Raw genomic sequence first — 27354 nt, forward strand, 5'->3', positions numbered from 1 at the left:
TAAGCCCTTGTACACACGGTCGGAGATTCCGTCGGAATGTGTCCGCTCAGAGCGTTTTGTCGGATATTCCGACTGTGTGTGGTCTGCATCGGACTGTTTCCGTCGGAATATCCGTCGGACCAACTTTTCCAACTTGCCGGAAATATTTTCCGACAAAATGCTCCGATCGGACATACTCCGATCATGTGTAGAGAATTCCGATCGGACAAAGTGCCACGCATGCTCAGATCAAATTCCTACATTAACCACTTGCTTACTGGGCACTTAAACCCCCCTCAGTCCCAGACCAATTTTCAGCTTTCAGCGCTGATGCACTTTGCATGACAATTGCGCGGTCATACAACACTGTACCCAAATGAAATTTTTATCATTTTTTTCCCACAAATAGAGCTTTCTTTTGGTGGTATTTAGTTACAGCTCAGAGTTTTATTTTTTGCTAAACAAACAAAAAAAGATGCAAAAAAAAAAAAAATCATGTTTTAATAGTTTGTTATACAATTTTGCAAACGGGTCATTTTTCTCCTTCATTGAAGTGCGCTGATTAGGCGGCACTGATGGCTGCATTGGTGGGCACTGATGGGCTGCATTGGTGGGCACTGATAGGCTGCACTGGTGGGCACTGATAGGCATAGTTAAGGCGGCACTAATAGGCACAGATAAGGCGGCACCGATCGGCACAGATAAGGCGGCACTGATGGGCAAAGATGGGCACAGATAAGATGGCATGGATGGGTGGCACGGATAAGTGGCACGGATGGGTGGCACGGATGGGCACTGATAGGTACCACTGATAGATGGGACTGATGGGCACTGATAGGTGGCACTGATAGGTGGCTCTGATAGGTGGCACTGCTGGGCACTGATGGGCGGCACTGCTGGGCACTGATGGGCGGCACTGCTGGGCACTGATGGGCGGCACTGGGGTGCAGCACCTTTAAGGAAGATTGTGGGCACTGTGGGTGGCACTGTTGGTTGCACTGCTGGATGGCACTGTGGGTGGCATTGTGGGTGGCACTGTGGGTGGCGCTGTGGGCACTATGGGCACTGCTGGGTGGCACTGATGGGGGGCACTTACTTTCATTCAGGATGGCACTGCGGTGGGCAGGTGGGCACTGGCAGGTGGTCAGCTGTATTGGTGGCCGTGATCGGGACTGATGTCCCGATCACGGCCGCCGGTGATCGGCTTTTTTTTTCTCTCCTCGCGCTGTCAGCGCGAGGAGGAATAATAGCCGATTACCGGCTCCGTTCTGTCACATGATCAGCTGTCATTGGCTGACAGCTGATCACGTGATAAGGGGTCGGGATCGACCCTTGCACGGATCGGTGATCAGGCGAGTCTCGTGGACTCGCCGATCACAGAGCGCGCCGCGCGCGCCCCTCAGGGGGCGCGCAGGCCGCTCGTAACCGGGACGACGTCAATAGACGTAGTCCCGGAAAAGTAGATCCGCGCTAATGCCGTCATTTGGCAATAGCGCGGATCTCAAGTGGTTAAAGCTATTGGCTACTAGCGTGAACGTAGTCCTGTCGTAACGAAATAACGCCATCACGTCGGATTTTCAGACAATTTTGTCCGACCGTGTGTATACAACAGTTTCGGACAAAATCCGTCGGACAAAATCCGACGGACTTGGTTGTTGGAATCTCCGACCGTGTGTACAAGGGCTTAGAGAGTCTGGAATTATGGTAGGGTACTGTTGCTGCTGAACCATCCTATACAAATACACAAGTATGTTTGGCCTTTAGATCTACGAGCCTAAATATTAGATTTAATTCTGCCAAACAAAAATAAATAAATCCACATCTCCAATTGTACATTTGTTCTATTTGTAAATGTGTATTTCAATAAAAATGAACCAGTTCTAAAACATTACATATTATAAAGATATGGATGAGCGAGTGTGGGGGGCGGAGGGCCTGCGCAGAGTCTTGACTTCAACCCAAAAGAACACCTTTGGGATGAATAAGACCCCTTTCACACCAGGGCGTTTTGCAGGCGCTATAGCGTTAGAAATAGCGCCTGCAATCCGCCCTAAAGAAGCTGCACTATTGTCTCTAGTGTGAAAGCCCCGAGGGCTTTCACACTACAGCGGTGCGCTGGCAGGACGTCAGGGAAAAGTCCTGCCAGCAGCTTCTTTGGAGCGGTGAAGGAGCGATGTGTTTACCGCTCCTCCACCACTGCTCCCTATTGAAATCAATGGGGCAGCACTGTAATACCGCCGTCAAAACGCCGCTATTGCAGCGTATTGCTGGTGGTTTTAACCCTTTCTCGGCCGCTAGCGGGGCACTTTTACCCTCCGCTAGCGACCGAGAAAGGGTTAAAACCATCAGCAATACGCTGCAATAGCGGCGTTTTGCCGGCGGTATTACAGCGCTGCCCCAAAATGTGCCGCAAATTCGGCTCTAAAACGCTGCTAAAAATAGCGGCGTTTTTCCGCCGACGCTATGAGTGGTGTGGTGTGAAAGGGGTCTGAAAGCAGAGACTGCGAGATAGGTGTTTTCATCCAACATCTGTGCCTCACCTCACAAATGTGCTTCTGGAAGAATGGTCAAACAATCCATCAATGCAGCCTCACCAGCACCCATCAATGCAGCCTCACCAGCACCCATCAATGCAGCCTACCAGCGCCCATCAAAGACACACTCCTAAACCTTGTGGACGGCCTTCCCAGAAGAGTTGAAGCTGTTATAGCTGCAAAGGGTGGGCCAACTCAATATTGAACCCTGAAAATTGAAAGTTCATGTGCATGTAAAGGCAGGTGTGTGTATGTGTATATATATATATATATATATATATATATATATATATATATGTAAATAAAAACAATATCTCACAAAAGTATCTTTTCATGTGACAACACTGAAGAAATGACCCTTGTTTACAATGTAAAGTAGTGAGTGTACAGCTTGTATAACAGTGTACATTTTCTGTCCCCTCAAAATAACTCAACACACAGCCATTAATGTCTAAACCGCTGGCAACAAAAGTGAGTCCAAATCAAATTAATATTTGGTGTGACCACCCTTTTCCTTTAAAACAGCATAATTTCTTCTAGGTATGCTTGCACACAGTTTTTGAAGGAACTCGGCAGGTAGGTTGTCCTATGTACATCTTGGAGAACTAAGCACAGATCTTCTGTGGATGTCGGCTGCCTCAAATCCTTCTGTCTCTTCATGTATTCCCAGACAGTCTCCATATTGTTGAGATCAGTGCTCTGTGGGGGCCAAACCATCACTTTCAGGACTCCTTGTTCTTCACTGAAGATAGTTCTTAATGACATTGGCTGTATGTTTTGAGTTGTTGTCCTGCTGCAGAATTAATTTGGGGCCAATCACATGCCTCCTGATGGTATGGCATGATGGATAAGTATACTCCTGTATTTCTCATTGTGCATGCATATGACACGCTGCCAGGGCTAGTGTAAGGATTTTTGAGACCCTAAGCGAAACCTCATTTTGACACCCCCCTGGCTCCATCCCTGACTCCACCCCCATGTATACTCCACCTTTCTAATGAAGCGCCCATGAAACGCATCCCCCCAGCGCCCATCAAATGCGGCCTCACCAGCACCCATCAATGCAGCCTACCAGCACCCATCAATGCAGCCTGCCAATGCCCATCAATGCAGCCTCACCAGCACCCATCAATGCAGCAAACCAGCACCCATCAATGCAGCCTACCAGCGCCCATCAATACAGCCTCACCAGCACCCATCAATGCAGCCTACCAGCGCCCATCAATGCAGCCTCCCCACGCCCACCAATGCAGCCTCCCCAGTGCCCCACAATGCAGCCTACCAGCGCCCCACAAATGCAGCCTACCATTGCCCATCAATGCAGCGTACCAGCGCCTATCAAAGCAGCCTACCAGGGCCCATCAATGCAGCCTCACCAGTGTCCCAACAATGCAAACTCACCAGCACCCATCAATGTAGCCTACCAGTGCCCATCAATGCAGCCTCACCAGCACCCATCAATGCAGCCTCACCAGTGCCCATCAATGCAGCCTACCAGCGCCCATCAATGCAGCCTCACCAGTGCCCATCAATGCAGCCTACCAGCGCCCATCAATGCAGTCTCACCAGCGCCCATCAAATGTAGCCTACCAGCGCTCATCAAATGCAGGCTTACCAGCACCCATCAGTGCAGCCCCACCAGCGGCATCAAATGCAGCCTCACTAACGCCCATCAAATGCAGCCTACCATCGCCGATCAATGCAGCCTACCAGTGCCCATCATTGAATATTTGCTTGCTTCCATTCATTCGGAAGTCGGGACACAGTCACAGTCCTCTGCCGACCACTGCACCTCTGACACTATGTACGAACGGAGTGGCGGCTGCCTGCTGATGTTGAGACTTATTTGCTTGCTGCATCCCCGTACTGCCCTTTAGGTAGGTCTTAATGCAGAGAAGTAGAGACAGCTGTGATTGACTGTCACAACGGTCACATGAGAGGGAGCCCAACCTGCCGGCACCTCAGTGACAGCTCTATCAGCGAATGAGCTTCCAGCACAGAATTTCAAAGGCCCATGGACGCATATGTATGGTGGCAGGGTGTTAAGGTCCACTCACCCTGCCACTGTGTTCAATATATGGCTTGCCCAGTCTTCAAGAGGTTAACATCAAAGTGCGATCTTCGAAAAGTACGCTCCAAACCCCCACCCGAACCCACTTTCAAGTTGCCGGTTTGTTTTATTGCTATTTAGTCTTATCATGTTGACTCAACTAAGCCCAGATGTTTAAACCAAATTCAATTTGCACAATACATCTGGCTGCAATTATTTTACCCCGACAACAAGTAAACATTGATGCAGAAAATTATGCGCACTGTACATAAGACCAGGTGTCGCCAGGTTCTGTTGAATTTGTTTGATTACTTTCCTTGAACTAATTCATTTATAGTTTCGCTTATTTATTTATTCTTATGTAGAAACAGCTGTGTGGAATTCCAGCGATTGCGGTCGCAACTATGGGTTGAGCTGAGCTAACGGCGTTCGCGTTTGCTGAATATGTTTACCGCTCTCTCTCGCCGGGTTGGCTTGAATTAATTTGTTGTGGTTTATTAATTCTATTATTTTTCAGTGTGCTGGATTTTACTTAATTTACTTGTTTTTTATTTGATTATGTAATCTGTCATACCGACAAATGTTAACAATTATTATAATTTGTTGCAGAAAGAGAGGTTTAGTTTGAGAGAATTGGCATAAATTTTAAGACAAATTATTTTTATTTTTTCAAATGAAGTGTAATGAGTACAGAGGTTTTGCTGTTAAAGCTGAATTTAAAAAAGAAATAAATAATATATATATATATATATATATATATATATATATATATATATATATATATATATATATATATATATACATACACACACACACACACACACATATATGCATATACAGTACATACGTATATATATATATATATATATACAAACACACACACACACAACGAATTTAAACAAATCCAAAATAACAATTGGAATCAAACAAAAAAAGGAATTAGAAAACAAATTTGAAACATTTGAAAAAAAAAGATTATAATAGAATAGAACATAAAAGAATAGAACAGAAAATAAGAGAATAGAATATAAAAGAATAGATAAATAATATTTATATTTATATATATATATATATATATATATATAAATCAAACCGTCTTCCGAAATTTGAATTTCATATAGAATGAATTTGAATAGAAAAGAATAGAAAAGCAATAGAACTGAATAAAATATAATATAATATATATAATATATATATTCTTTAATGACATCAACGATTGGGCACTATTCCTCCCAGTGACATCAACGATGGGGCCCTATTTCTCCCACTGATACCAATGATGGGACACTATTCCCTCCACTGACATCAACGATGGGGCACTATTCCCTCCACTGAAATCAACGATGGGGCACTATTCCCTCCACTGACATCATTGATGGGGCACTATTCCTCCCACTGACACCAATGATTGAACACTATTCCCTCCACTGATAATATTGATGGGGCACAATTCCTCCCACTGACACCAATGTAGAGGCGCTATTCTCTCCACTGACATCATTGATGGGGCACTATTCCTTTCACTGACACCAATGATGGGGTAATATTACAGACGCCAGGACATTTTCTACTCCTACTGATCACAGTTCAGCCCCTCTAATGCCCCGTAGGCACGATCGGAAATTCCGCCAGCAAAAGTCCGATGTGAGCTTTTGATTGGAAATTCCGACCGTGTGTATGCTCCATCGGACTTTTGCTGGCGGAATTCCCGCCAGCAAAAGATTGAGAGCAGGTTCTCAATTTTTTCGGTCGGATACAGTTCCGATCGGAAATTCCGATCGTCTGTTTTAATTCCGACGCCCAAAATTCCTACGCATGCTCGGAAACAATTTGACGCATGCTCTGAAGCATTGAACTTCATTTTCTCCGCGCGCCATAGTGTTCCTCGTCACCGCGTTCTTGACGGTCTAAAGTTCAGAGAACTTTTGTGTGACCGTGTGTATGCAAGCCAAGCTTGAGCGGAATTCTGTCGGAAAAACCATGCAAGATTTTTCCAACGGAAAATCCGATCATGTGCGTTAAGTCTGAAAGATAATAAACTGGCCCTTTGTGTAGAAAGTTTGGAGACCCCTGAAATATACCACGACCCTGGATATAAATGAGAACTTTCACAGACAAATCATGGCAGCACTTGAGAAATATCCATCCCTGGTTCATTGATTCCCCCAGAAGATGGCTCAAAGAGTAGATGTTGGCCATGGTCAAGGGGTGGCCTACAGACAATAGAATGTTCTCATGCAGCCTGCCAAATTGGGCAAATGTTTTGTTCTGTCTGTAGGCTCCTCTGTTAGCTGTAATAGAAAACTTTTGTTTAGATCAAAGTCTTGGAGGATAGGCCACTTTTTTTTTGTAAGATGACATGCTTGAACGCAAGTGGAGTAATTGAGGAGTTTCTCATGGCGGCTCTCTAAACCCCCAGTCTAGTTGTGCCGATGTCTGTCTGGTGGTGTTACAATTACCCGCGCAGTTTCACAAAGTTAGGAACATGTTCAAAGCAGATTTTTAATTTGTTACACTTTGCACTTAATCCCACTGAAGCCGTCAGCGTCCTCTATTAGAAATGAACTAGCCATCACTTTAGCTTCTGGAACATAACAAGTGCCGGGGCGATAATATCAGCCGGAGAAGATTTTCTACGGCTTTCACGGAAATCATTATTAAGCTCGTACGACGGAAGCCTTTAACCCAAGAATGTTTGTCTGATATAAACTTGGAGCTGTATAAAAATCTGCAAATGTCATCTTCCTGTTTAAATTAGTTCAGCATTATAGCGCCGGTTCCTTGTACGTGCGCTTCTTTTTCTTTTGTCTGAATCCAATTTTCCTGCTGAATACAGGGAGACAATCCTGCTTAAAGGGCAACTCCACATAATGGCTGGAATTGCGAAAGCCCTCAAACTCACCATCCGGTTTGCCAGATAATGAAGACAGATAGCCAACTCCGCCACAAGATGCAGCCAGGTACATGAATGGTGCAGGCTTTGTTAATGTAATGCCGCGTACACACGATCGAATTGTCCAGCGGACTAGGTTTGCCGGACCACAGTGCACCGGACAATTCGATCGTGTGTGGGCTCCAGTGGACTTTTTCATCATAAAGTCCGGCGGACTTAGAAAGTAGTTTTGACTCAAAATTTGTCCGCCGGACTTGGCTTTCAGCGGACAATCCGTTCATCAGTGTGCGAGTCCGGTGGACTAAGAATGACGCATGCTCTGAAGCAAGTACGAGAAGGAAGCTATTGGCTACTGGCAATTGAACTTCCTTTTTCTAGTCCCGTCGTACGTGCTGTACGTCATCGCGTTAGAAATCGCCGGACTTTCGGAGCGTCCGTGTGGGGCCAAGTCCGTTCATTATAAAGTCCGCCGGATTGTTTGCCGGACCAATTCCGCCAGACAATTCGATCGTGTGTACGCGGCATTACAGGTAAATTATCATACCATGTGCACATTTAAAGACCATTTTTGCAATAATAATATGAGCTAATAAAAACAAAAATGTAGTACTACCTTAAAATATGCAACCCAAAATGTTTCTATAAATAACTGGTAAAATTTCAGTGAACATAATGAACATGAAAAGTAAAAAAAAAAAAGCATTTTCTATACACTATATTACCAAAAGTATTGGGGCGCCTGCCTTTACATCAGGGATATGCAATTATCGGACCTCCAGCTGTTGCAAAGTTACAAGCCCCATCATGCCTCTTCCTCTGGGTGTCATGCTTTTGGCTGTCAGCCCTTGTACACACGGTCGGACATTCCGACAACAAAATCTGTCCGATTTTGTCCGACGGATTTTGTCCGAAACTGGTGTTGCATACACACGGTCGGACAAAGTTGTCGGAAAATCCGATCGTACGTAACGTGATGACGTTATTTAGTTATGACTGGACTACGTTCAGGCTAGTAGCCAATAGCTTTGGTCTAGGAATTTGATCTGAGCATGCGTGGCACTTTGTCTGATCGGAATTCTCTACAAACGATCGGACAAAGTCCGATCGGATCATGTTGTCGGAAAATTTTTATATCCAGCTCTCAAACTTTGTTGGTCGGACATTCCGACGGAAAAAGTCAGATGAAGCCCACACACAGTCGGATTATCCGACAACACGGTCCAATCTGATTTTTTCAGTCGGAATGTCCGAATGTGTGTACAAGGGCTCAGAGTCTTGCTATGCATCATGGGACTTGTAGTTCTGCAACAGCTGGAGGTCCGCTAATTCCATATCCCTGCTTTACATGAACTTTAATGGCATCCCAGTCTTAGTCTGTAGGGATCAGTATTGAGTTGGCCCACCCTTTGCAGCTATAACAGCTTCAGCTCTTCTGGGAAGGCTGTCCACAAGGTTTAGGAGTGTGTCTATGGGAATTTTTGACCATTCTTCCAGAAGTGCATTTGTGAGGTCAGGCACTGATGTAGACCAAAAGGCGTGGCTCACATTCTCCACTCTAATTCATCCCAAAGGTGTTCTTTCGGGTTATGGTCAGCACTAGTCAAGTTTCTCCACCCCAAACTCGCTCATCCATGTCTTTATGGACCTTGCTTTGTGCACTGGTGTGCAGTCATGTGGGAACAGGAAGGAGCCATCCCCAAACTGTTCCCACAAAGTTGGGAGCATGAAATTGTCCAAAATGTCTTGGTATGCAGACACCTTAAGAGTTCCCTTCACTGGAACCAAGGGGCCAAGCCCAGCCCCTGAAAAACAACCCCACAATCCCCCCTCCGCCAAATGATTTGGACCAGTGCACAAAGCAAGATCCATAAAGATATGGATGAGTTTGGGGTGGAGGAACTTGACTGGCCTTGCCAGCGTTCTGACCTCAACCCGATAGAACACCTTTGGGATGAATTAGAGCAGAGACTGCGAGCCAGGCCTTCTCATCGTTCTTCTGGAACAATGATCAAACATTCCCCATGGACACACTCCTAAACCTTGTGGATAGCCTTCCCAGAAGAGCTGAAGCTGTTAAGGGTGGGCTAACTTATTATTGAACCCTACGGACTAAGACTGGGATGCTGTTAAAGTTGTGCAATCCCGTACTTTTCACAATATACTGTAGAAGGTAGCTATCAATCTAGTAGGCTCTGCGCCAGTGGCAGCTAGTGTTTTTTTTTTGGGGGGGTGGCAAATACCCACCCCCCCCCCCCTCCGGGCCACCGGTGGAGTTGCACTACCCCCCCGCGGCACTAACACACCCCCCACCACCACTCGCTGTCCTTACCTTGGATGCGGGCAGTGAGAGCGTGGCGGGTTCGGGGAAAGCTGATTCCGGTGTCCTCTCCTGGAGCAGCTTCCGCTGTGTCTCCTCTCTCCTCCTCCCAATGCAGGCGTCCAATTGGCCAGACGTTTTGGCCAATCGGGTAACAGGTCTCATACCTGCTTCCCGATTGGCCGTGAGGAGGATCAGTGTTGCAACAGCGAATTTTCATTCGCTGTTGCAACACACCTGGGTGGGCTCCAGACGCAATGCTCTGTATCCCGAGTCCACCCTATTTGGAAGCCTATTAGAGCCTATTAAAAAAAAAACACCCCCGCTGCTCTAATTCATATGCCCGGTGACTCAAAAGGGGCCTGACACATGAATAGGGGGCGGCCGCGACATCAGTGCTATGCATGAATCTATCCATTGCATATAGGGGGTGGCGAGGATGGGGGGGGGCGGTGCCCGGGCACCCCTAATGGACGGACCATCCCTGCATCCGCGCCCAGAATGACATCCACTAGGGGAAGTACTTGAAGGGTAGGAAATGTGTCGGTGAATTGAGCCCGCAAGGCATTGCGGAGCTGTAAGTAACGAAATAGCATATAATTGGGGAGGTCAACTTCCTCCTTGAGGACCTGGAACGGCAAGGATGGCTTTTTAAGTGATAAAAGTTGAAGCTCCTTGAGAAGAGCTGTGTATCGCGAGCAATGTCAGCAATATATTTCATGCAGACTTGTGAAGCTACTCAGATTTATGGCCACTATGACTTTTTAAAACAAATGACAAATGTAGACTTCTTATTAAATCGATGGAACAAATGGCGTCCGTCTGATCCTGTTTTGTGTTCGCTCATTGATAAATTATGGATGAAAACAGACAGTAACTGAAGTATCAGAAAGTTTCCTAACATAATATCCTAAGAAACATCTAATATAGCCGGAGATACACTTTGCCTTGCTGGATACAACCCTTTTTAGGATATGGGCTGGTAAATAATAAATTACCTGATAATCTTTTGCAATGTAAATTCTCTGCTCGGTGACAGATAGACAGGAGCCACAGGCAACAGCCTACTTTGCCGGAAGCGAATCTCGCACTGCAGACGATAGTTTTTTTTTTGTTGATTCAGCCGTAATGCCTTAATATCCTTACACTTTCCCTGTCGTATCGTACGGAGGTGCGATCAGATATGATGCTTTTATCACAAACTCGATTTGACATGTGTGTCTTTAGCCATTGAAGAAGATCTGGCAGACCATAGCTAATGGTACAATGTCTCAGGGGTCAGTAGGCTGCCCCTTTCTTCATTATTTTTATCTTTCCTAGCTAAGCAAGCATAAAATACAAGCAATTATTCTTCCGGCTGTGTGTGCTCTATGCTTAAGTTCAGGGCAGCCATCAGAAATTTTTGGGCCCCTTACACAGCTTTAGGCCTGGGCCCCCCTCCCTCAAGCCTGACCACCAACATTCTCCAGAGCTTGCCCACAGGCCATCCTACCGAATCCCACCTGTACGCATTCAGCTCCCCTCAATCCTGTAGATATGTCCTCACACCTGTATACATGCCAGCCCTACCCCCCCACACACCTGTAAATATGTCAGCCACCCCCCACACACACCTGTATATATGTCAGGCCAGCCCCCCACACACACCTGTATATATGCTAGCTCCCACCACACACACACCTGTATATATGTCAGCCCCCCTTACACCTGTATAAATGCCAACCCCCCCCCCCACCAAAAACACACACACACCTGTATACAGTGGCGGCTGGTGCTCAAAATTTTTTCGGGGGAATGCAAACAAACTGAAAAATTCTGAAAAAATAAAAACCAATTGCAGCCTCACCGTGCTCATCAAACGCAGCCACTGAACCCATCAATTGAAGCCACTGTGCCATCAAACGCACCCACTGTGTCCATCAAATGCAAATCACACGCCTCCCTGATGCAATGGTATAATGGATAAGTATCTGCCTGCATTTCTCAGCACTCATCAGTCCAGAGCTCCTACTGCCATTTTTCCTCACCCCAGTTCCTATGTTTTCATGCATAGTTGAATTACCTGGCCTTGTTTCCACGTTGGAGGTATGGCTTTTTGGCCACAATTCTTCCATGAAGTCCACTTCAGGCCAGACTTCCACGGACAGTAGATGGGTGTACCTGGCTCTCAATGGTTTCCGCCATTTCTGTGGTGATGGCACTGCTGGACATCTTATGATGTCGAAGAGAAGTAAGCATGATGTGTTTCATCTGCTGCATTAAGTTTCCTTGCCCAACTACTGCGCCTATGGTCCTCAACGTTGCCCGATCAATGCTGTCCTCAATGCTGAGAAATACAGGCAGATCCATCATGCCATACCATCAGTGAAGCGTGTGATTGGCAACAAATTTATTCTGCAGCAGGACAACAACCCCAAACTTACTGCCAATGTCATTAAAAACTATCTTCAGCGTGAAGAAAAACAAGGAGTCCTGGATGTGATGGTTGACCCCCACAGAGCCCTGATCATAATGCCATCACGCTTGTCTGGGATTACATGAAGACTCAGAAGAATTTGTGGCAGCCTACATCTACAGAAGATCTGTGGTTAGCTCTCCAAGGTGTTTGGAACCACCTACCTGACAAGTTCCTTCAAGAACTGTGTGCAAGTATACCTAGAAGCCCTTGTACACACGGTCGGCCATTCTGACAACCAAATCCATTGGATTTTGTCCGGCGGATTTTGTCCGAAACTGTTGCATAAACAAGGTCGGACAAAGTTGTCCGAAAATCCCATTGTACATAACGTGATGATGTTATTTCGTTAGGACGGGACTACGTTCAGGCTAGTAGCCAATAGCTTTGGTCCAGGAATTTGATCTGAGCATGCGTGCCACTTTGTCCGTCGGAGTAGGCTACACATGATCGGAGTATGTCCAATTGGAGCATTTTGTCGGAAAATTTTACGGACAAGTTGGAAAACTTGGTCCGTCGGATACTCCGACGGAAACAGTCCGATGGAGACCACAGAATCTCTGACCGTGTGTACAAGGGCGAAGAATTAATGCTGGTTTAAAGCAAAAGCATAGTCAGACCAAATATTGATTTGATTTTGGTTTTTCTTCTGTTCACTCAACTTTGCATTTTATAAATTGATAAAACTAAACATTTTTGAAAACATTCTTACTTTACAGCATTTCTTCACACCTGCCTAAAACATTTGCACAATACTGCTCATGTCTTCTTGATGACTACAAGATCCGCCATTTAAATATATAGTAGGTTTATTGCTTCATTTATTTGGATAAGAGACATATCTTTTTACATAACATCTCCATGATCTTCAAGCTACAAACCCAACAGGAGATAATCTTGGGTAGCTGCTATATTCAAAAACATTACTTGTCGTTATGCCTCCCCTTTGTAGTAACCTATCTGGGCTGCTGAACAAGAAACCAGACAAAATATAAGGTAGAATAATATAGTAGAAAACATTCATCCAGCCTGGAATACACACCTAGTACACACCAGTAATCATACTTGATGCGGCTCACCTGCATTCTGGTAATATAGATGGGTTTGTTCATGATGATCCAACTCGCTGTCTCATAACATGGCGGTATGGTCATTGACCCATCGTAGGTGATGAAACTAGCAGTTTCAGGATAAAGCTCTTCTATATTTAGCCCCTGTAGTAAATAGGCATCATCTAAGGATACATTGTGGAGAAAACAGCATTCAGTAACACCAAAGATTAGAGGAAGAAAGAAAAGGTGAATATATGCATAGCAACACATTTGTATTATTGGTTATTGAAAGAGAAAGTGCAGTTTTGCAGAAATGTCTGTGTTGGAGTAGATCCAGTGCTTCATACAAGTGCATTCAAGTCATTAGATATAAACTACATGGGCAAAAATGTGTGGGCATCGGAACATTACACCCATGTGACCAGAGCTGGACTTACCATTGGGCTTGACTGGGCTCAAGCCCATGGGCCCCGCCCAATAGGGGGCCCCACCGAGATGCATAGCCGAGTGTACTAGACTCAGCTCTGTTCACAGTCACGCTCAGTCCTGTCCTATGATGGACATAACACAGGGAATGGCCGTGACTGTGAGCCGAGCCAAGTACACTCGGCTACTCTCAGGCCCGAGAGCCCCCAAGAGGGCCCGAGAGCCACCGAGAGGGCCCAAGAGCCACCAAGATACACAGGACTCTGTATCTTGGCGGCGCCATTTTTAAACTTCCAGACTACAATGACAAGGCTGCAAATGACACTGGGGCAAGGCTACAAATGACAAGGCTACACTGACAAGGCTGCAAATGACACTGACAAGGCTGCATTGATGGGCATTTAAAAAGTTTTTTCCTTAAACTTCCCACCTAAAAGTTTTTTTCCTTAAAATTCCCTCCTAAACTTGGGGTGCATGTTATACGCCGGCACATGTTATGTGCCGATAAATATAGTAATGCATAGAAGGTAGGGCCCGAAAGTGACTCAAGCCCAGGGGCCCCCACCACCCTAAGTCCTGCCCTGCATGTGACCTTGTTGGACATTCCATTCCAAAACCATTAATGTCTTCTCCAAGAAGAAGTTTCCATGGTTCAGATGCACTAATATTAAACAAAAAATATGATACATGTACTATACCATAAATCTGTTGACATCCAACCATCACTCCTAAACCATGCCCATTACTATGGAATCGGCCAGGGCTTTTTTTCAGCAGGAACGCGGGAGAACGTAGTTTCGGCACCTTCACCACTGACAATGAAGTGGTGCTAGGGTGTGCTGCAGGGTCTATTGATACTCACTGCTAGGAGATCTATTCTAGCTCTAGGGTATCTATTTTTTCATGGGGGTCTATTGTTTCTGAGTAACTCTATTGTTGCTGGTGGAAGACCTACTATTGCTGGGGGTGGGTCTTATATTGCTAGGAGGTAAGTTGTGCTGGGAGAGATCTACTGTTGAGGGAGGGGTCTGTTGTTGCTGTCTGCCAGAGAATCTATTGATGCTGGCTGTGTGGAGATCTGCTGTTGCTGCTGGGAGACAATTGTTGCTGGGGGGGATTTTTTGGTGGGGTGGTCTATTGTTGCTGGTAGGGGCTTTATTATTAGTGGCTGCAGGGGTTCTATTTTACTGCTTTTCTTGTTATAATTACCAAACTCCTTATGGATTACTTAGCACCACAAATTGATACTTGGTTCTGTATTGTCTAAAAGGGCAGTACTGGGAGGTGGGTAGGGGATGTAACCAAGGTACGGTGCTCGGAGGTGGGTAGGGGTGGAGAAAAGGGGTGGCTCAGAAAGGGGGAGTTATTGTACCTATTCTGTGAGAAAAAAAGTCCTGGAATTGATAATCCCTTTGCGGCTATAACAACCTCCACTCTTCTGGGTAGACTTTCCACAACATTTTGGAGGGAATTTGTGGCCATTCAGCCAAAAAAGAATTTTTGAGGTCAGGTATTGATGTTTGATGAGAGGACCTGGCTCAGAATTGGCATTCCAATTCATCCCAAAAGTGTTCAGTAGGGATGAGGTGAAGGCCACTCGAGATCCTCTGTACCACACTGAACAAACCATGTCTTTATGGAGTTGGCTTTGTACACGGGGGGGCAGTTCTGTTGGAACGGAAAAGGGCCTTCACCAAAATGTTGCCAAAGGTTGGAAGGGTGCAATTGTCTAATACAGTATGTCTTTGTATGCTGCAGTATTAACTGTACCCGTCACAGGAAACAATTGAATAATTTGGAGGGGTGTCAACGTACTTTTGAACAATTACTAAAATACAAATCCATAAAGACATGGATGAGCGAGTCCTGACCGCAACCCAATAGAACACCTTTGGGATGAATAGGAGCGGCCTGCAATTTGAACCGGAAGTGAAGTAATCAGCCTGCATCTCGTGTGACTGAGGAAACGCTGGCATCCACCGGCGCAACCCGATCCATGGCATCCATGCTCTGCCCCTGACGGACTCCCTCCTGGACAGCTAATCTTCCTGACAGGCCTATTTTAAACATACTCTTGTGAATACAATACAATGGCCATCCCCAAAGTTAGGAGAATTAAATAGTCTAATATGTCTTGGTATGCTGACGCCTTAAGAGTTCCCTTCACTGGAACTAAGAGGCCAAGCCCAACCCCTGAAAAACAACCCCCACACTATAATCCCCCCTCCACCAAATGATTTGGACCAGTGCACAAAGCAAGGTCCATAGAGACATGGATGAGAGAGTTTGGGGTGGAGGAACTTGACTGGCCTTCACAGAGTCCTGACCTCAACCCGAAAGAACACCTTAGGGATGAATGATGAGCCAGGCCTTCTCGTCCAATATCAGTGCCTGACCTCACTAATGCGCTTCTGGAAGAATGGTCCAACATTCCCATAGACACACTCCTAAACCTTGTGGACGCCCTTCCCAGAAGCGTTGAAGCTGTTAAAGCTGCAAAGGTTGCAAAACTGAACCCTACGGACTAAGACCGGGAGGCCATTAAAGAGGAAGTAAAGGGAAAAACAAAAACAAAAAAACACACCCTGCAAGGCAAAGGCATAATGAGCTAGTATGCATAGCATACTAGCTCATTACGAATAACTTACCTGAGAACGAAGCCCCCGAAGCGGTCCTCCTTCTTCGTCTTCGCCGCTGCCATGGATCCCCGAGCGACTTCCGGGTCTCGCGGCTCCGGCGTTGTGATTCGCCGGAGCCACCATGACGTCACTCCCGCGCATGCGCACGGGAGCCGACACTCGCGGCATATCGCTGCGATCTGCGGCCTGCCCAGTGCGCCTGCGCGCCAATGTCTATGGCACATGCGCCGTAGACAGTGGTGGCTGTCTTCGGGTAAATATCTCCTAAACCGTATAGGTTTAGGAGATATTTCTTGGACCTACAGGTAAGCCTTATGCCGCGTACACACGAGCGGATTGTATGGCGTACTTAGTCCGTCGAAACACATTTCAGTGGACAATCCGCTCGTGTGTGGGCTTCAGCGGACTTTTTCAGCGTGCAGTCCGGAGTACTAAGAATTTCGGATTTTCCAAAATTCTGTCCGTCGTACTTTGGTTTCAGCGGACAATACGGTCGTCAGTATGCTAGTTCGACGGACTAAGAATGGCGCATGCCCAGAAAGGATTTACACGGCGGAAGGGTGCTTTGCTGTGTCTTGGACTTCCTATTTCTAGTCCCGTCGTACGTGCTGTACACGTCATCGCGCAAGCTTTCGACGGACTGTTTGTGCATCCGTGTGTGGTCAAGTCCGTTCAGTGGAAACTACGACGGATTGTCCGTCGGATTGTATGACGGACTAAGTACGCCATACAATCTGCTCGTGTGTACGCGGCATAAATCTAGGTGTGGGTTGTAAGGGTTTACAACCACTTTAAAGTTCAGGTGCGTGTAAAGGCAGGTGTCCCAATACTTTTGACAATATAGCGTATTTTAAAGCCACATTTTCTGGCAGAACTGATACAATAAACAATTTTCTCCAACATGGAAGAGGTCTAATGCCGCCTACACACAGACGGATTTTCCGATGTAAAATCTTGGATGTGAGCTTGCTGCCGGAATGTCCGACCGCGTGTACGCTCCATCGAACATTCGCTGTCGGACTTTCCGCCAACAAATATTAGCTATCTGGTTCTCAAATTTTCCACCAACAAAACTTTGTTGTCGGAATTTCCGATCGTGTGTACACAAGTCCGACGCACAAAAGTTCACGCATGCTCTGAATCAAGCAGAAGGAGCCGCGCTGGCTGTTGAACTTCCTTTTTCTCGGCTTGTCGTACATCTTGTACGTCACCGCGTTCCCACGTTCCTAATTGTTGGCCAACATTTGTGTGACCGTGTGTAGGCAAGACAAGTCGGAGCCAACAACCTTCGAATAAAAATCCACAGTTTTGTTGGTGGAAAGTCCGATCGTGTGTACGGGGCATAAGGCCGCGTACACACGGGCGGATTGTCTGCCCAACTAAGTTCGTCAGACAATCCGACAGACAGTCCGTTCAACTTTTGAATGAACGGACTTGACCACACACGATGAACAGACAGTCCGCTGAAAACGTGCGCGATGACGTGTACAGCACGTACGACGGGACTAGAAAAACGACGTCCAATACACTGCAATGCAACCTTCGGCCGTGTAAATCCTTTCTGAGCATGCGCCATACTTAGTCCGTCCAACTTGCCTACACACGAGCGGACTGTCCGCTGAAACCAAGTTTGGACGGACAAAACCAAGTTTGGACGGAAAAAATTACGGAAATTCCGAAAGACTAAGTCCGTCAGACTGTCCGCTGAAAAAGTCCGCTGAAGCCCACACACGAGCGGATTGTCCGCTGAAACACGGTTCAGCGGACTAAGTTGGGCAGACAATCCGCCCGTGTGTACGTGGCCTTAGAATAAGTTACTAACAGTAAAAAGGTTGCAGGTTTTTCATCAATTTGGTTCTAGACTTCCGTCTACTCTACTCTACGTACCACCAGAAATGTGACGCAAAAAACTTTATGGAATCGCCCCCAGAGTGTACTGGCGAGCAAGAAAGAATTTTTTTTTTTAGAAGGTCGTGGGTGCCACATATGTCTCTGACAATTCCACTTTAAAATCAGATGTTAGAACAGATGTTGGAACATATTTTCCTTCCACCCGTAAATCCAGATAATGGTCATCATTATGTACAAATATGCACATTTAGGTAGAGGCTCAGTAATTACTGAGTTGTAGTGATGGACGAACTTCCGACGGGACGTTTCGCGAACGCGAAACGCGAACGGACACAAACGTTCGCGAAAACGACCGTTCGCCGCGGGCTCCATTGACTTCAATGGGAGGCGAATTTCGCAAACCTTTAGGTCGAATTTGCGGCCACGGGGTAATTATTAGGGGGTAGCACGTAGTCCCACCACCTGGACAATAGCATAATACATGTATGAGGTGAATTTGGGATCGATAACTACAAGCATTTTTTTTTTATTTGGGAAATTGTTCTGACAATTCAGGACTATGGAGCTAATGAAGGCAATGGAGGAGAGGGAAGGTCAGGGACCAGGGTAGGCAAACAAGAGGGTGCAGGAGATACAGAGCACTGACAGCAGCACCGTAATACAGAGCACTGACATCAGCACCGTGACATACAGCGCTGACAGCAGCTCCGTGACATACAGCGCTGACAGCAGCTCCGTGACATACAGCGCTGACAGCAGCTCCGTGACATACAGCGCTGACAGCAGCTCCGTGACATACAGCGCTGACAGCAGCTCCGTGACATACAGCGCTGACAGCAGCACCGTGACATACAGCGCTGACAGCAGCTCCGTGACATACAGCGCTGACAGCAGCTCCGTGACATACAGCGCTGACAGCAGCTCCGTGACATACAGCACTGACAGCAGCTCCGTGACATACAGCGCTGACAGCAGCTCCGTGACATACAGCGCTGACAGCAGCACCGTGACATACAGCGCTGACAGCAGCTCCGTGACATACAGCGCTGACAGCAGCTCCGTGACATACAGCGCTGACAGCAGCTCCGTGACATACAGCGCTGACAGCAGCTCCGTGACATACAGCGCTGACAGCAGCTCCGTGACATACAGCGCTGACAGCAGCTCCGTGACATACAGCGCTGACAGCAGCTCCGTGACATACAGCGCTGACAGCAGCTCCGTGACATACAGCGCTGACAGCAGCTCCGTGACATACAGCGCTGACAGCAGCACCGTAAGCAGCCCCAGGAGGAAGTCAGCACAGCACAGGGATGGTGTGATCCCCTCATAATAAGAACCCCCAGGAGGAAGTCAGCACAGCACAGGGATGGTGGGAGCCCCTCATAATAAGAACACCCAGGAGGAAGTCAGCACAGCACAGGGATGGTGGGAACCCCTCATAATAAGCAGCCCCAGTAGAAATATGACACCGCTCAACCTCTTCAAAGAGGAGGGTAGGGGCATATAGTACGGTGTGCTTTTTTGGGTCAGGGAAGTGAGCCAAATGAATTAAGAAGGTCTGTGTGCTTGATTCCAAAAATTGTTTATAGACATATACATGGTCTACTGATCACATGTGTTGAATTCCTCCGAGATCCATGCCTCATTCATTTTTAGAAATGTGAGGTAGTTAACACTGTGGTGAGCTAGGCGAGTACGCTTATCGGTCACAATCCCCCCTGCTGCGCTGAACGTCCTTTCGGACAGGACACTGGATGAGGGGCAAGCCAACAGTTCGATTGCAAATTGGGCAAGCTCTGGCCAGAGGTCAAGCCTGCCCACCCAGTAGTCTAGGGGTTCATCACTCCTCAGAGCGTCCACATCGGCCGTTAACCCAATGTAGTCGGACACCTGACGGTCTAGGCGTTCCCTGATGCTGGATCCGGATGACACCTGTCGATGGGTCGGCTGAAAGAATGACCTCATATCCGAAGTCACCAACACATCTTCAAACCGGCCTCTTCTTGCAGGCGCTGTTGGATTGGTACCCGCAAATCCTTCTCTGGGAGTGGGAATTGCTCCTCTGCCAGCGCACGCAAAAGCAGAATGCAGCATTTCTCGAAGCAAGGCCTGGAAGTGCTGCATTCTGACAGCCCTCTGCGACGGCGGTAACATTTCCGCCATTTTGTGTTTGTACCGGGGGTCTAAGTACGTTGCCACCCAGTACTGGTCCTTGACCCTCATGCTTTTTATACGGGGGTCCCTATTAAAACACTGGAGCATGAAGGCCCCCATTTGCACTAAAGTGGAAGCGGTGTGGTGGCCTGGCTCCTGCTCATCATCCAGGATAATGTCGTCCTCTTCATTCTCCTCTCCCCATCCTCGCACAACAGGGATCCCAGAAAGGTTTAAAGCATGCTCTTCTTGCTCCTGCTCATCCGCCCCGGCACCATCCTCCTCTGACTCCTCATCAGACTCCTGTTGTTGACTTGTCTCAGATAGAGTAGCCCCCCCTGGGAATTCATCCAGCATTGCGACTTCCTCATCTTCCCGCTCCTGCTCCTCCACAGCCTGATCAATGACACGACGCAATGCACGCTCCAGAAAGAAGGCATAAGGTACCATGTCACTGATGGCGCCATGGCTGCGACTGACCAGTTTGGTGATCTCCTCAAATGGCCGCAGAAGTCTGCATGTGTCGCGCATGAGCAGCCACTGGCGCGGTGAAAAAAAACCCAGCTCCCCAGAACCGTTTCTTTCGCAGAGTTCATACAGGTAGACGTTAACTGCACGTTTCTGCTGGAGCAGCCTATCAAGCATATAGAAGGTTGAGTTCCATCGCGTCGGGCAATCGCAAATAAGACGTCTGACCGGCAGATGGTGTCGCCGCTGAATGTCAGCAAGGCGAGCCATGGCCGTGTAAGATCTTCTGAAATGGGCCGAGATTTTCCTTGCCTGCCGCAAGATGTCCTGGACCCCAGGGTATTTGACAAGGAATCGCTGCACGACCAAGTTTAAGACGTGTGCCATGCACGGCACGTGCGTGATTTTGCCCTGTTTCAATGCGCTAAGCAGATTGGCACCGTTGTCACACACCACTTTACCAACTGTCAAATTGAGCGGTGTTAGCCACTCATCTGCCTGTGAACGCAAAGCTGAAAGGAGTGCCGGGCCAGTGTGGCTCTTTGCTTCCAGGCACAACAGACGCAGCACGGCATGGCAACGTCTCACCTGGCATGTGGAATAGGTTCTGGGGAGCTTGGGCGGTGCAGTGGAAGAGACGCTAGCAGCGGAAAAGGAGGAGGCAGCTGAGGAGGAGAGGGAGGAGGATGGAGTAGGAGGAGGAGAAGAAGAGTCAGGCCTGCATGCAATCCGTGGCGGTAAAACCAAATCTACACGGGTGCCACGGGTTACATGCTTGACGGCCGTCAGAAGGTTCACCCAGTGGGCAGTAAAACTGATATACCTTCCCTGCCCGTGTTTGCTAGACCACGTGTCTGTGGTCAGATGTATCTTGGCACCGACACTGTGTGCCAGAGATACATTCACTTGCCGCTGAACATGGCCATATAGCTCTGGGATGCCCTTCTCTGAGAAATACTTCCTTCCTGGGACCTTCCATTGTGGTGTTCCAATGGCCACAAATTTGCGAAAGGCCTCCGAGTCCACCAGTTTATATGGCAGTAGTTGGCGGGCTATGAGTTCTGACAAGCCAGCCGCCAACCGTTGGGCAAGAGGGTTATCCGGCGTCATCATTTTTTTACGCTCAAACATTAGGCCCACGGAAGCCTGCCTTTTTGCAGAAAAATGTGAGCTTGGCGTGATGGAAGGTGGAGTGGAGGACAATTGTGAGGAGAGAGGAGAAGGAGAAGTAGAAGACGAGGCTGGACGGTGAGAGCCTGCAGTGTGGCTTTGTGTGTTCCGTTGCTCCCACTGGGCTCGGTGATGGCTGCTCATGTGCCTTCTTAAGGCGGTCGTCCCTAGGTGAGTATTGGGCTTACCGCGACTAACGCGTTGACTGCAAAGATTGCAGATGGCAACGCTATTGTCAGCAGCGGACACGTTAAAAAAAGCCCACACTGCGGAGCCATGTGCCGGTGTCCTGGGAGCGCCAGATGTGACCGTACATGGTCGATGACTCGCTCCTGATACATTTGCAGTCTGCTTTGTCCCTGCTGTGCAATGTAAGTCATTGCTGCTTCTCCTCCCTATCTGCTGGTCCATATCTCCCTCTGAACTCCCCTCCTCTTCCTCTCTTGTGGGCACCCACGTGACATCACTAGACACGTCATCATCAACGTCACCTTCCCCACCGCTATAAGTAGAGTAGGCAGCAACACCGGGGACCAACCTCCTCCTTGGGCTGATCTGGGTACTGGCGTCAGACTGCTGAGTAGCGCTTGTTGCTACCTCCTCTTCCTGATCCAATACCAAGAGTGGCTGCGCATCAGAAATGTCCTCTTGATATGGATCGGAAAATAATTCCAGTGACTCAAGCGGAAGGTATGTGGTGGTGGTGGTGGTGGTCGTGTTGTTGGTGGTAGTGTCTTTGGGGGTGCACATAGCAGAGAGTGAAGAAGAGGGTGCAGATCGAGAGGATGAGGAGGGTGCAGAAGAGTAAGGCTGAGCGAGCCACTCAACCAAGTCTGGTGCATCCTTTAAAGTAATTGAACGCACCTTCTGCAACTTCCCACTTTGGCTCAAGCCTGTTGCTCCTGCCCTACCCCTACCACCCCTGCGGAAGGGCCTGCCTCTTCCTCTGCATGTCATTTTTTAAATGACCCTGTGACAAAACTCTTAGTCCCTATACCGCTGAAGGACTGCTGCAGTATAGGTGAGCGGTCAGCAGTGGTGCACGTCAACCCTATCTATTGTGGACCGATAGCGGTCCTTACAGAACAGCAGACTGTACCGCACTCAAGCCTATGTACCGTAGCACCCTATACCAAGTTACCAGTCCTTATAAGAACTTTTGTGGACCAAGCAGGTTGTGTATTAGTGTTTAGCAGACTGTACGTCAGTCCCTATACCGCTGAAGGACTGCTGCAGTATAGGGCAGCGGTCAGCAGTGGTGCACGTCAACCCTATCTATTGTGGACCGATAGCGGTCCTTACAGAACAGCAGACTGTACCGCACTCAAGCCTATGTACCGTAGCACCCTATACCAAGTTACCAGTCCTTATAAGAACTTTTGTGGACCAAGCAGGTTGTGTATTAGTGTTTAGCAGACTGTACGTCAGTCCCTATACCGCTGAAGGACTGCTGCAGTATAGGGCAGCGGTCAGCAGTGGTGCACGTCAACCCTATCTATTGTGGACCGATAGCGGTCCTTACAGAACAGCAGACTGTACCGCACTCAAGCCTATGTACCGTAGCACCCTATACCAAGTTACCAGTCCTTATAAGAACTTTTGTGGAACAAGCAGGTTGTGTGTTAGTGATTAGCAGACTGTACGTCAGTCCCTATACCGCTGAAGGACTGCTGCAGTATAGGTGAGCGGTCAGCAGTGGTGCACGTCAACCCTATCTATTGTGGACCGATAGCGGTCCTTACAGAACAGCAGACTGTACCGCACTCAAGCCTATGTACCGTAGCACCCTATACCAAGTTACCAGTCCTTATAAGAACTTTTGTGGACCAAGCAGGTTGTGTATTAGTGTTTAGCAGACTGTACGTCAGTCCCTATACCGCTGAAGGACTGCTGCAGTATAGGGCAGCGGTCAGCAGTGGTGCACGTCAACCCTATCTATTGTGGACCGATAGCGGTCCTTACAGAACAGCAGACTGTACCGCACTCAAGCCTATGTACCGTAGCACCCTATACCAAGTTACCAGTCCTTATAAGAACTTTTGTGGACCAAGCAGGTTGTGTGTTAGTGTTTAGCAGACTGTACGTCAGTCCCTATACCGCTGAAGGACTGCTGCAGTATAGGGCAGCGGTCAGCAGTGGTGCACGTCAACCCTATCTATTGTGGACCGATAGCGGTCCTTACAGAACAGCAGACTGTACCGCACTCAAGCCTATGTACCGTAGCACCCTATACCAAGTTACCAGTCCTTATAAGAACTTTTGTGGACCAAGCAGGTTGTGTATTAGTGTTTAGCAGACTGTACGTCAGTCCCTATACCGCTGAAGGACTGCTGCAGTATAGGGCAGCGGTCAGCAGTGGTGCACGTCAACCCTATCTATTGTGGACCGATAGCGGTCCTTACAGAACAGCAGACTGTACCGCACTCAAGCCTATGTACCGTAGCACCCTATACCAAGTTACCAGTCCTTATAAGAACTTTTGTGGAACAAGCAGGTTGTGTGTTAGTGATTAGCAGACTGTACGTCAGTCCCTATACCAATGAAGGACTGCTGCAGTATAGGGCAGCGGTCAGCAGTAGTGCACGGCAACCCTATGTATTGTGGACCGATAGCGGTCCTTACAGAACAGCAGACTGTAACGCACTCAGGCCTATGTACCGTAGCACCCTATACCAAGTTACCAGTCCTTATAAGAACTTTTGTGGACCAAGCAGGTTGTGTGTTAGTGATTAGCAGACTGTACGTCAGTCCCTATACCAATGAAGGACTGCTGCAGTATAGGGCAGCGGTCAGCAGTAGTGCACGGCAACCCTATGTATTGTGGACCGATAGCGGTCCTTACAGAACAGCAGACTGTACTGCACTCAGGCCTATGTACCGTAGCACCCTATACCAAGTTACCAGTCCTTATAAAAACTTTTGTGGACCAAGCAGGTTGTGTGTTAGTGTTTAGCAGACTGTGCGTCAGTCCCTATACCGCTGAAGGACTGCTGCAGTATAGGGCAGCGGTCAGCAGTAGTGCACGGCAACCCTATGTATTGTGGACCGATAGCGGTCCTTACAGAACAGCAGACTGTAACGCACTCAGGCCTATGTACCGTAGCACCCTATACCAAGTTACCAGTCCTTATAAGAACTTTTGTGGACCAAGCAGGTTGTGTGTTAGTGATTAGCAGACTGTACGTCAGTCCCTATACCAATGAAGGACTGCTGCAGTATAGGGCAGCGGTCAGCAGTAGTGCACGGCAACCCTATGTATTGTGGACCGATAGCGGTCCTTACAGAACAGCAGACTGTACTGCACTCAGGCCTATGTACCGTAGCACCCTATACCAAGTTACCAGTCCTTATAAGAACTTTTGTGGACCAAGCAGGTTGTGTGTTAGTGATTAGCAGACTGTACGTCAGTCCCTATACCAATGAAGGACTGCTGCAGTATAGGGCAGCGGTCAGCAGTAGTGCACGGCAACCCTATGTATTGTGGACCGATAGCGGTCCTTACAGAACAGCAGACTGTACTGCACTCAGGCCTATGTACCGTAGCACCCTATACCAAGTTACCAGTCCTTATAAGAACTTTTGTGGACCAAGCAGGTTGTGTATTAGTGTTTAGCAGACTGTGCGTCAGTCCCTATACCGCTGAAGGACTGCTGCAGTATAGGGCAGCGGTCAGCAGTAGTGCACGGCAACCCTATGTATTGTGGACCGATAGCGGTCCTTACAGAACAGCAGACTGTACCGCACCCAAGCCTATGTACCGTAGCACCCTAGACAGACCAAGTTACCAGTCCTGATAAAGAGCTTTGTGGAACAAGTGAGTTGTGAATGATTAGCAGACTGCAGCAGAAGGGCAGCAGTCAAGTATAATATTCTTTCTATATTTGGAAGAAAGAATATTATACGTGTACAAGCCTATTACCGTACCACTGATACCAGTCCTGAAAAGAACCTTTGTGGAACTAATAGTAACAGCAAGTCTTTAAAATTATCCTCACTGCCTGACACACTGCTTCCTGCCTGTCCCTATACAAATTGGCAAAAAAGAGTAGGCTGGAACGATTAGCTGGAACAGCTCTTTTGTGGACCTGATAGTAACAGCTAATGATGATGATGATGATGATGATGATGAAGAAAGACTAATCTGGCTGAGCTGTCCCTAAAATAGCAGCATACAGCGCTCTGTCCCTTTATCTAAACTGACAAAAGAAACTCAGGCTGCTGACCTAACACCTATACCAGTCCTGAAAAGAACTTTTGTGTACCAAATAGCTAGCGTTTTCTCTGTCCCTACTCCACACAGGATCCTTTCCCTACAGTGACAGAAGAAAGAATGTAAAATGGCCACCGGATCGGGTGTATTTATAGGTTAGGGGGAATGTCCAAGTGTCCATGAGCTGTCATGTCTCAATTGGTTGTCCTGTAACACATGATAAACGTGTCACGAAAGGTTAAAGTTCTTGTATACATTAAACACGTAAGTCCGCCGGGGCGAACGACGGAAAAAGGCGTTCGAACCCGCGGACGGCGAAAGTCGGAAATTCGCCGCGAAACGACCGCCGGGCGAACCGTTCGGCCATCACTACTGAGTTGGAACAGAGACCGTGAATTAAGAAAATGTATAACACTGCTAATTATATTCTAGGTTTTACAGCTACTTATATGAGACTCATGCTGTGCTATTGACGAGTGACTCATTTTGTTTTTATTGTGAATATGTTGCTCCCTCCTCTTCTATCTATTGTAGCTTCTGTAGACGTCTCATTCTTCGTACGGCTTTTCTTACTCCTTTCACTTTTAAAGGGATCTCATGGGCCTTGTAACCACTAAGGCCGCGTACACACGATCAGACTTTCCGGCAGACTTGTTTTCCGGCGGACCAGAGTCCGTCGGACAATTCGATCGTGTGTGGGCTCCGCCTGACTTTTGTTTTTTAACCACTTCCCGACCAGCGCACGACGATGTACGTCGACAGAATGGCACGGCAGGCATATTGGCGTACATGTACGTCCAATATTCAATGCCGCCCTGCCATCGGGAGCGCGCCGCCGGCGGCGCGCTCCCGTGCTGGTCGGGACACCCGTGAGTCCGGTCGTGGGACCCGCGGACTCGATCGCCGCGGGCATCCCCGCGATCGTCTCACGGAGCGGCCGAATGGAGGAAATGCCGTGTAAACAGCATTTTTCCATTCTGCCTAGCAACTAGTGACGCTCATCTCTGCTCCATGTGATTGGAGCAGAGATCAGTGTTCACTAAATGAAAGCCCAACCCCGCCACAGTTAGTAACACACCCCTAGGAACACTTAACCCCTACACTGCCACCCACTGGTTAACCCTTTCACTGCTAGTGTCATTTACACAGGAAT

The 27354-nt window shown here is 47.8% G+C and overlaps 1 protein-coding gene across 1 annotated transcript in view; it reads right to left on the minus strand.

Annotated features, from left to right (window-relative positions):
• The window catches only part of CA10 (carbonic anhydrase 10), a 292905-nt gene that overhangs the window by 14945 nt on the left and 250606 nt on the right, over nucleotides 1-27354 (minus strand). The window contains exon 7 of the mRNA XM_077458900.1: nucleotides 13308-13462. Within this exon, the coding sequence (XP_077315026.1) occupies nucleotides 13308-13462 (155 nt within the window). The remainder of the gene's footprint in view (nucleotides 1-13307; nucleotides 13463-27354) is intronic.

This window comes from Lithobates pipiens, unplaced genomic scaffold (assembly GCF_037356315.1).
Source record: "Lithobates pipiens isolate NorthernLeopardFrog02 unplaced genomic scaffold, aLitPip1_a1.2 Scaffold_28, whole genome shotgun sequence".
Classification (NCBI taxonomy): domain Eukaryota; kingdom Metazoa; phylum Chordata; class Amphibia; order Anura; family Ranidae; genus Lithobates; species Lithobates pipiens.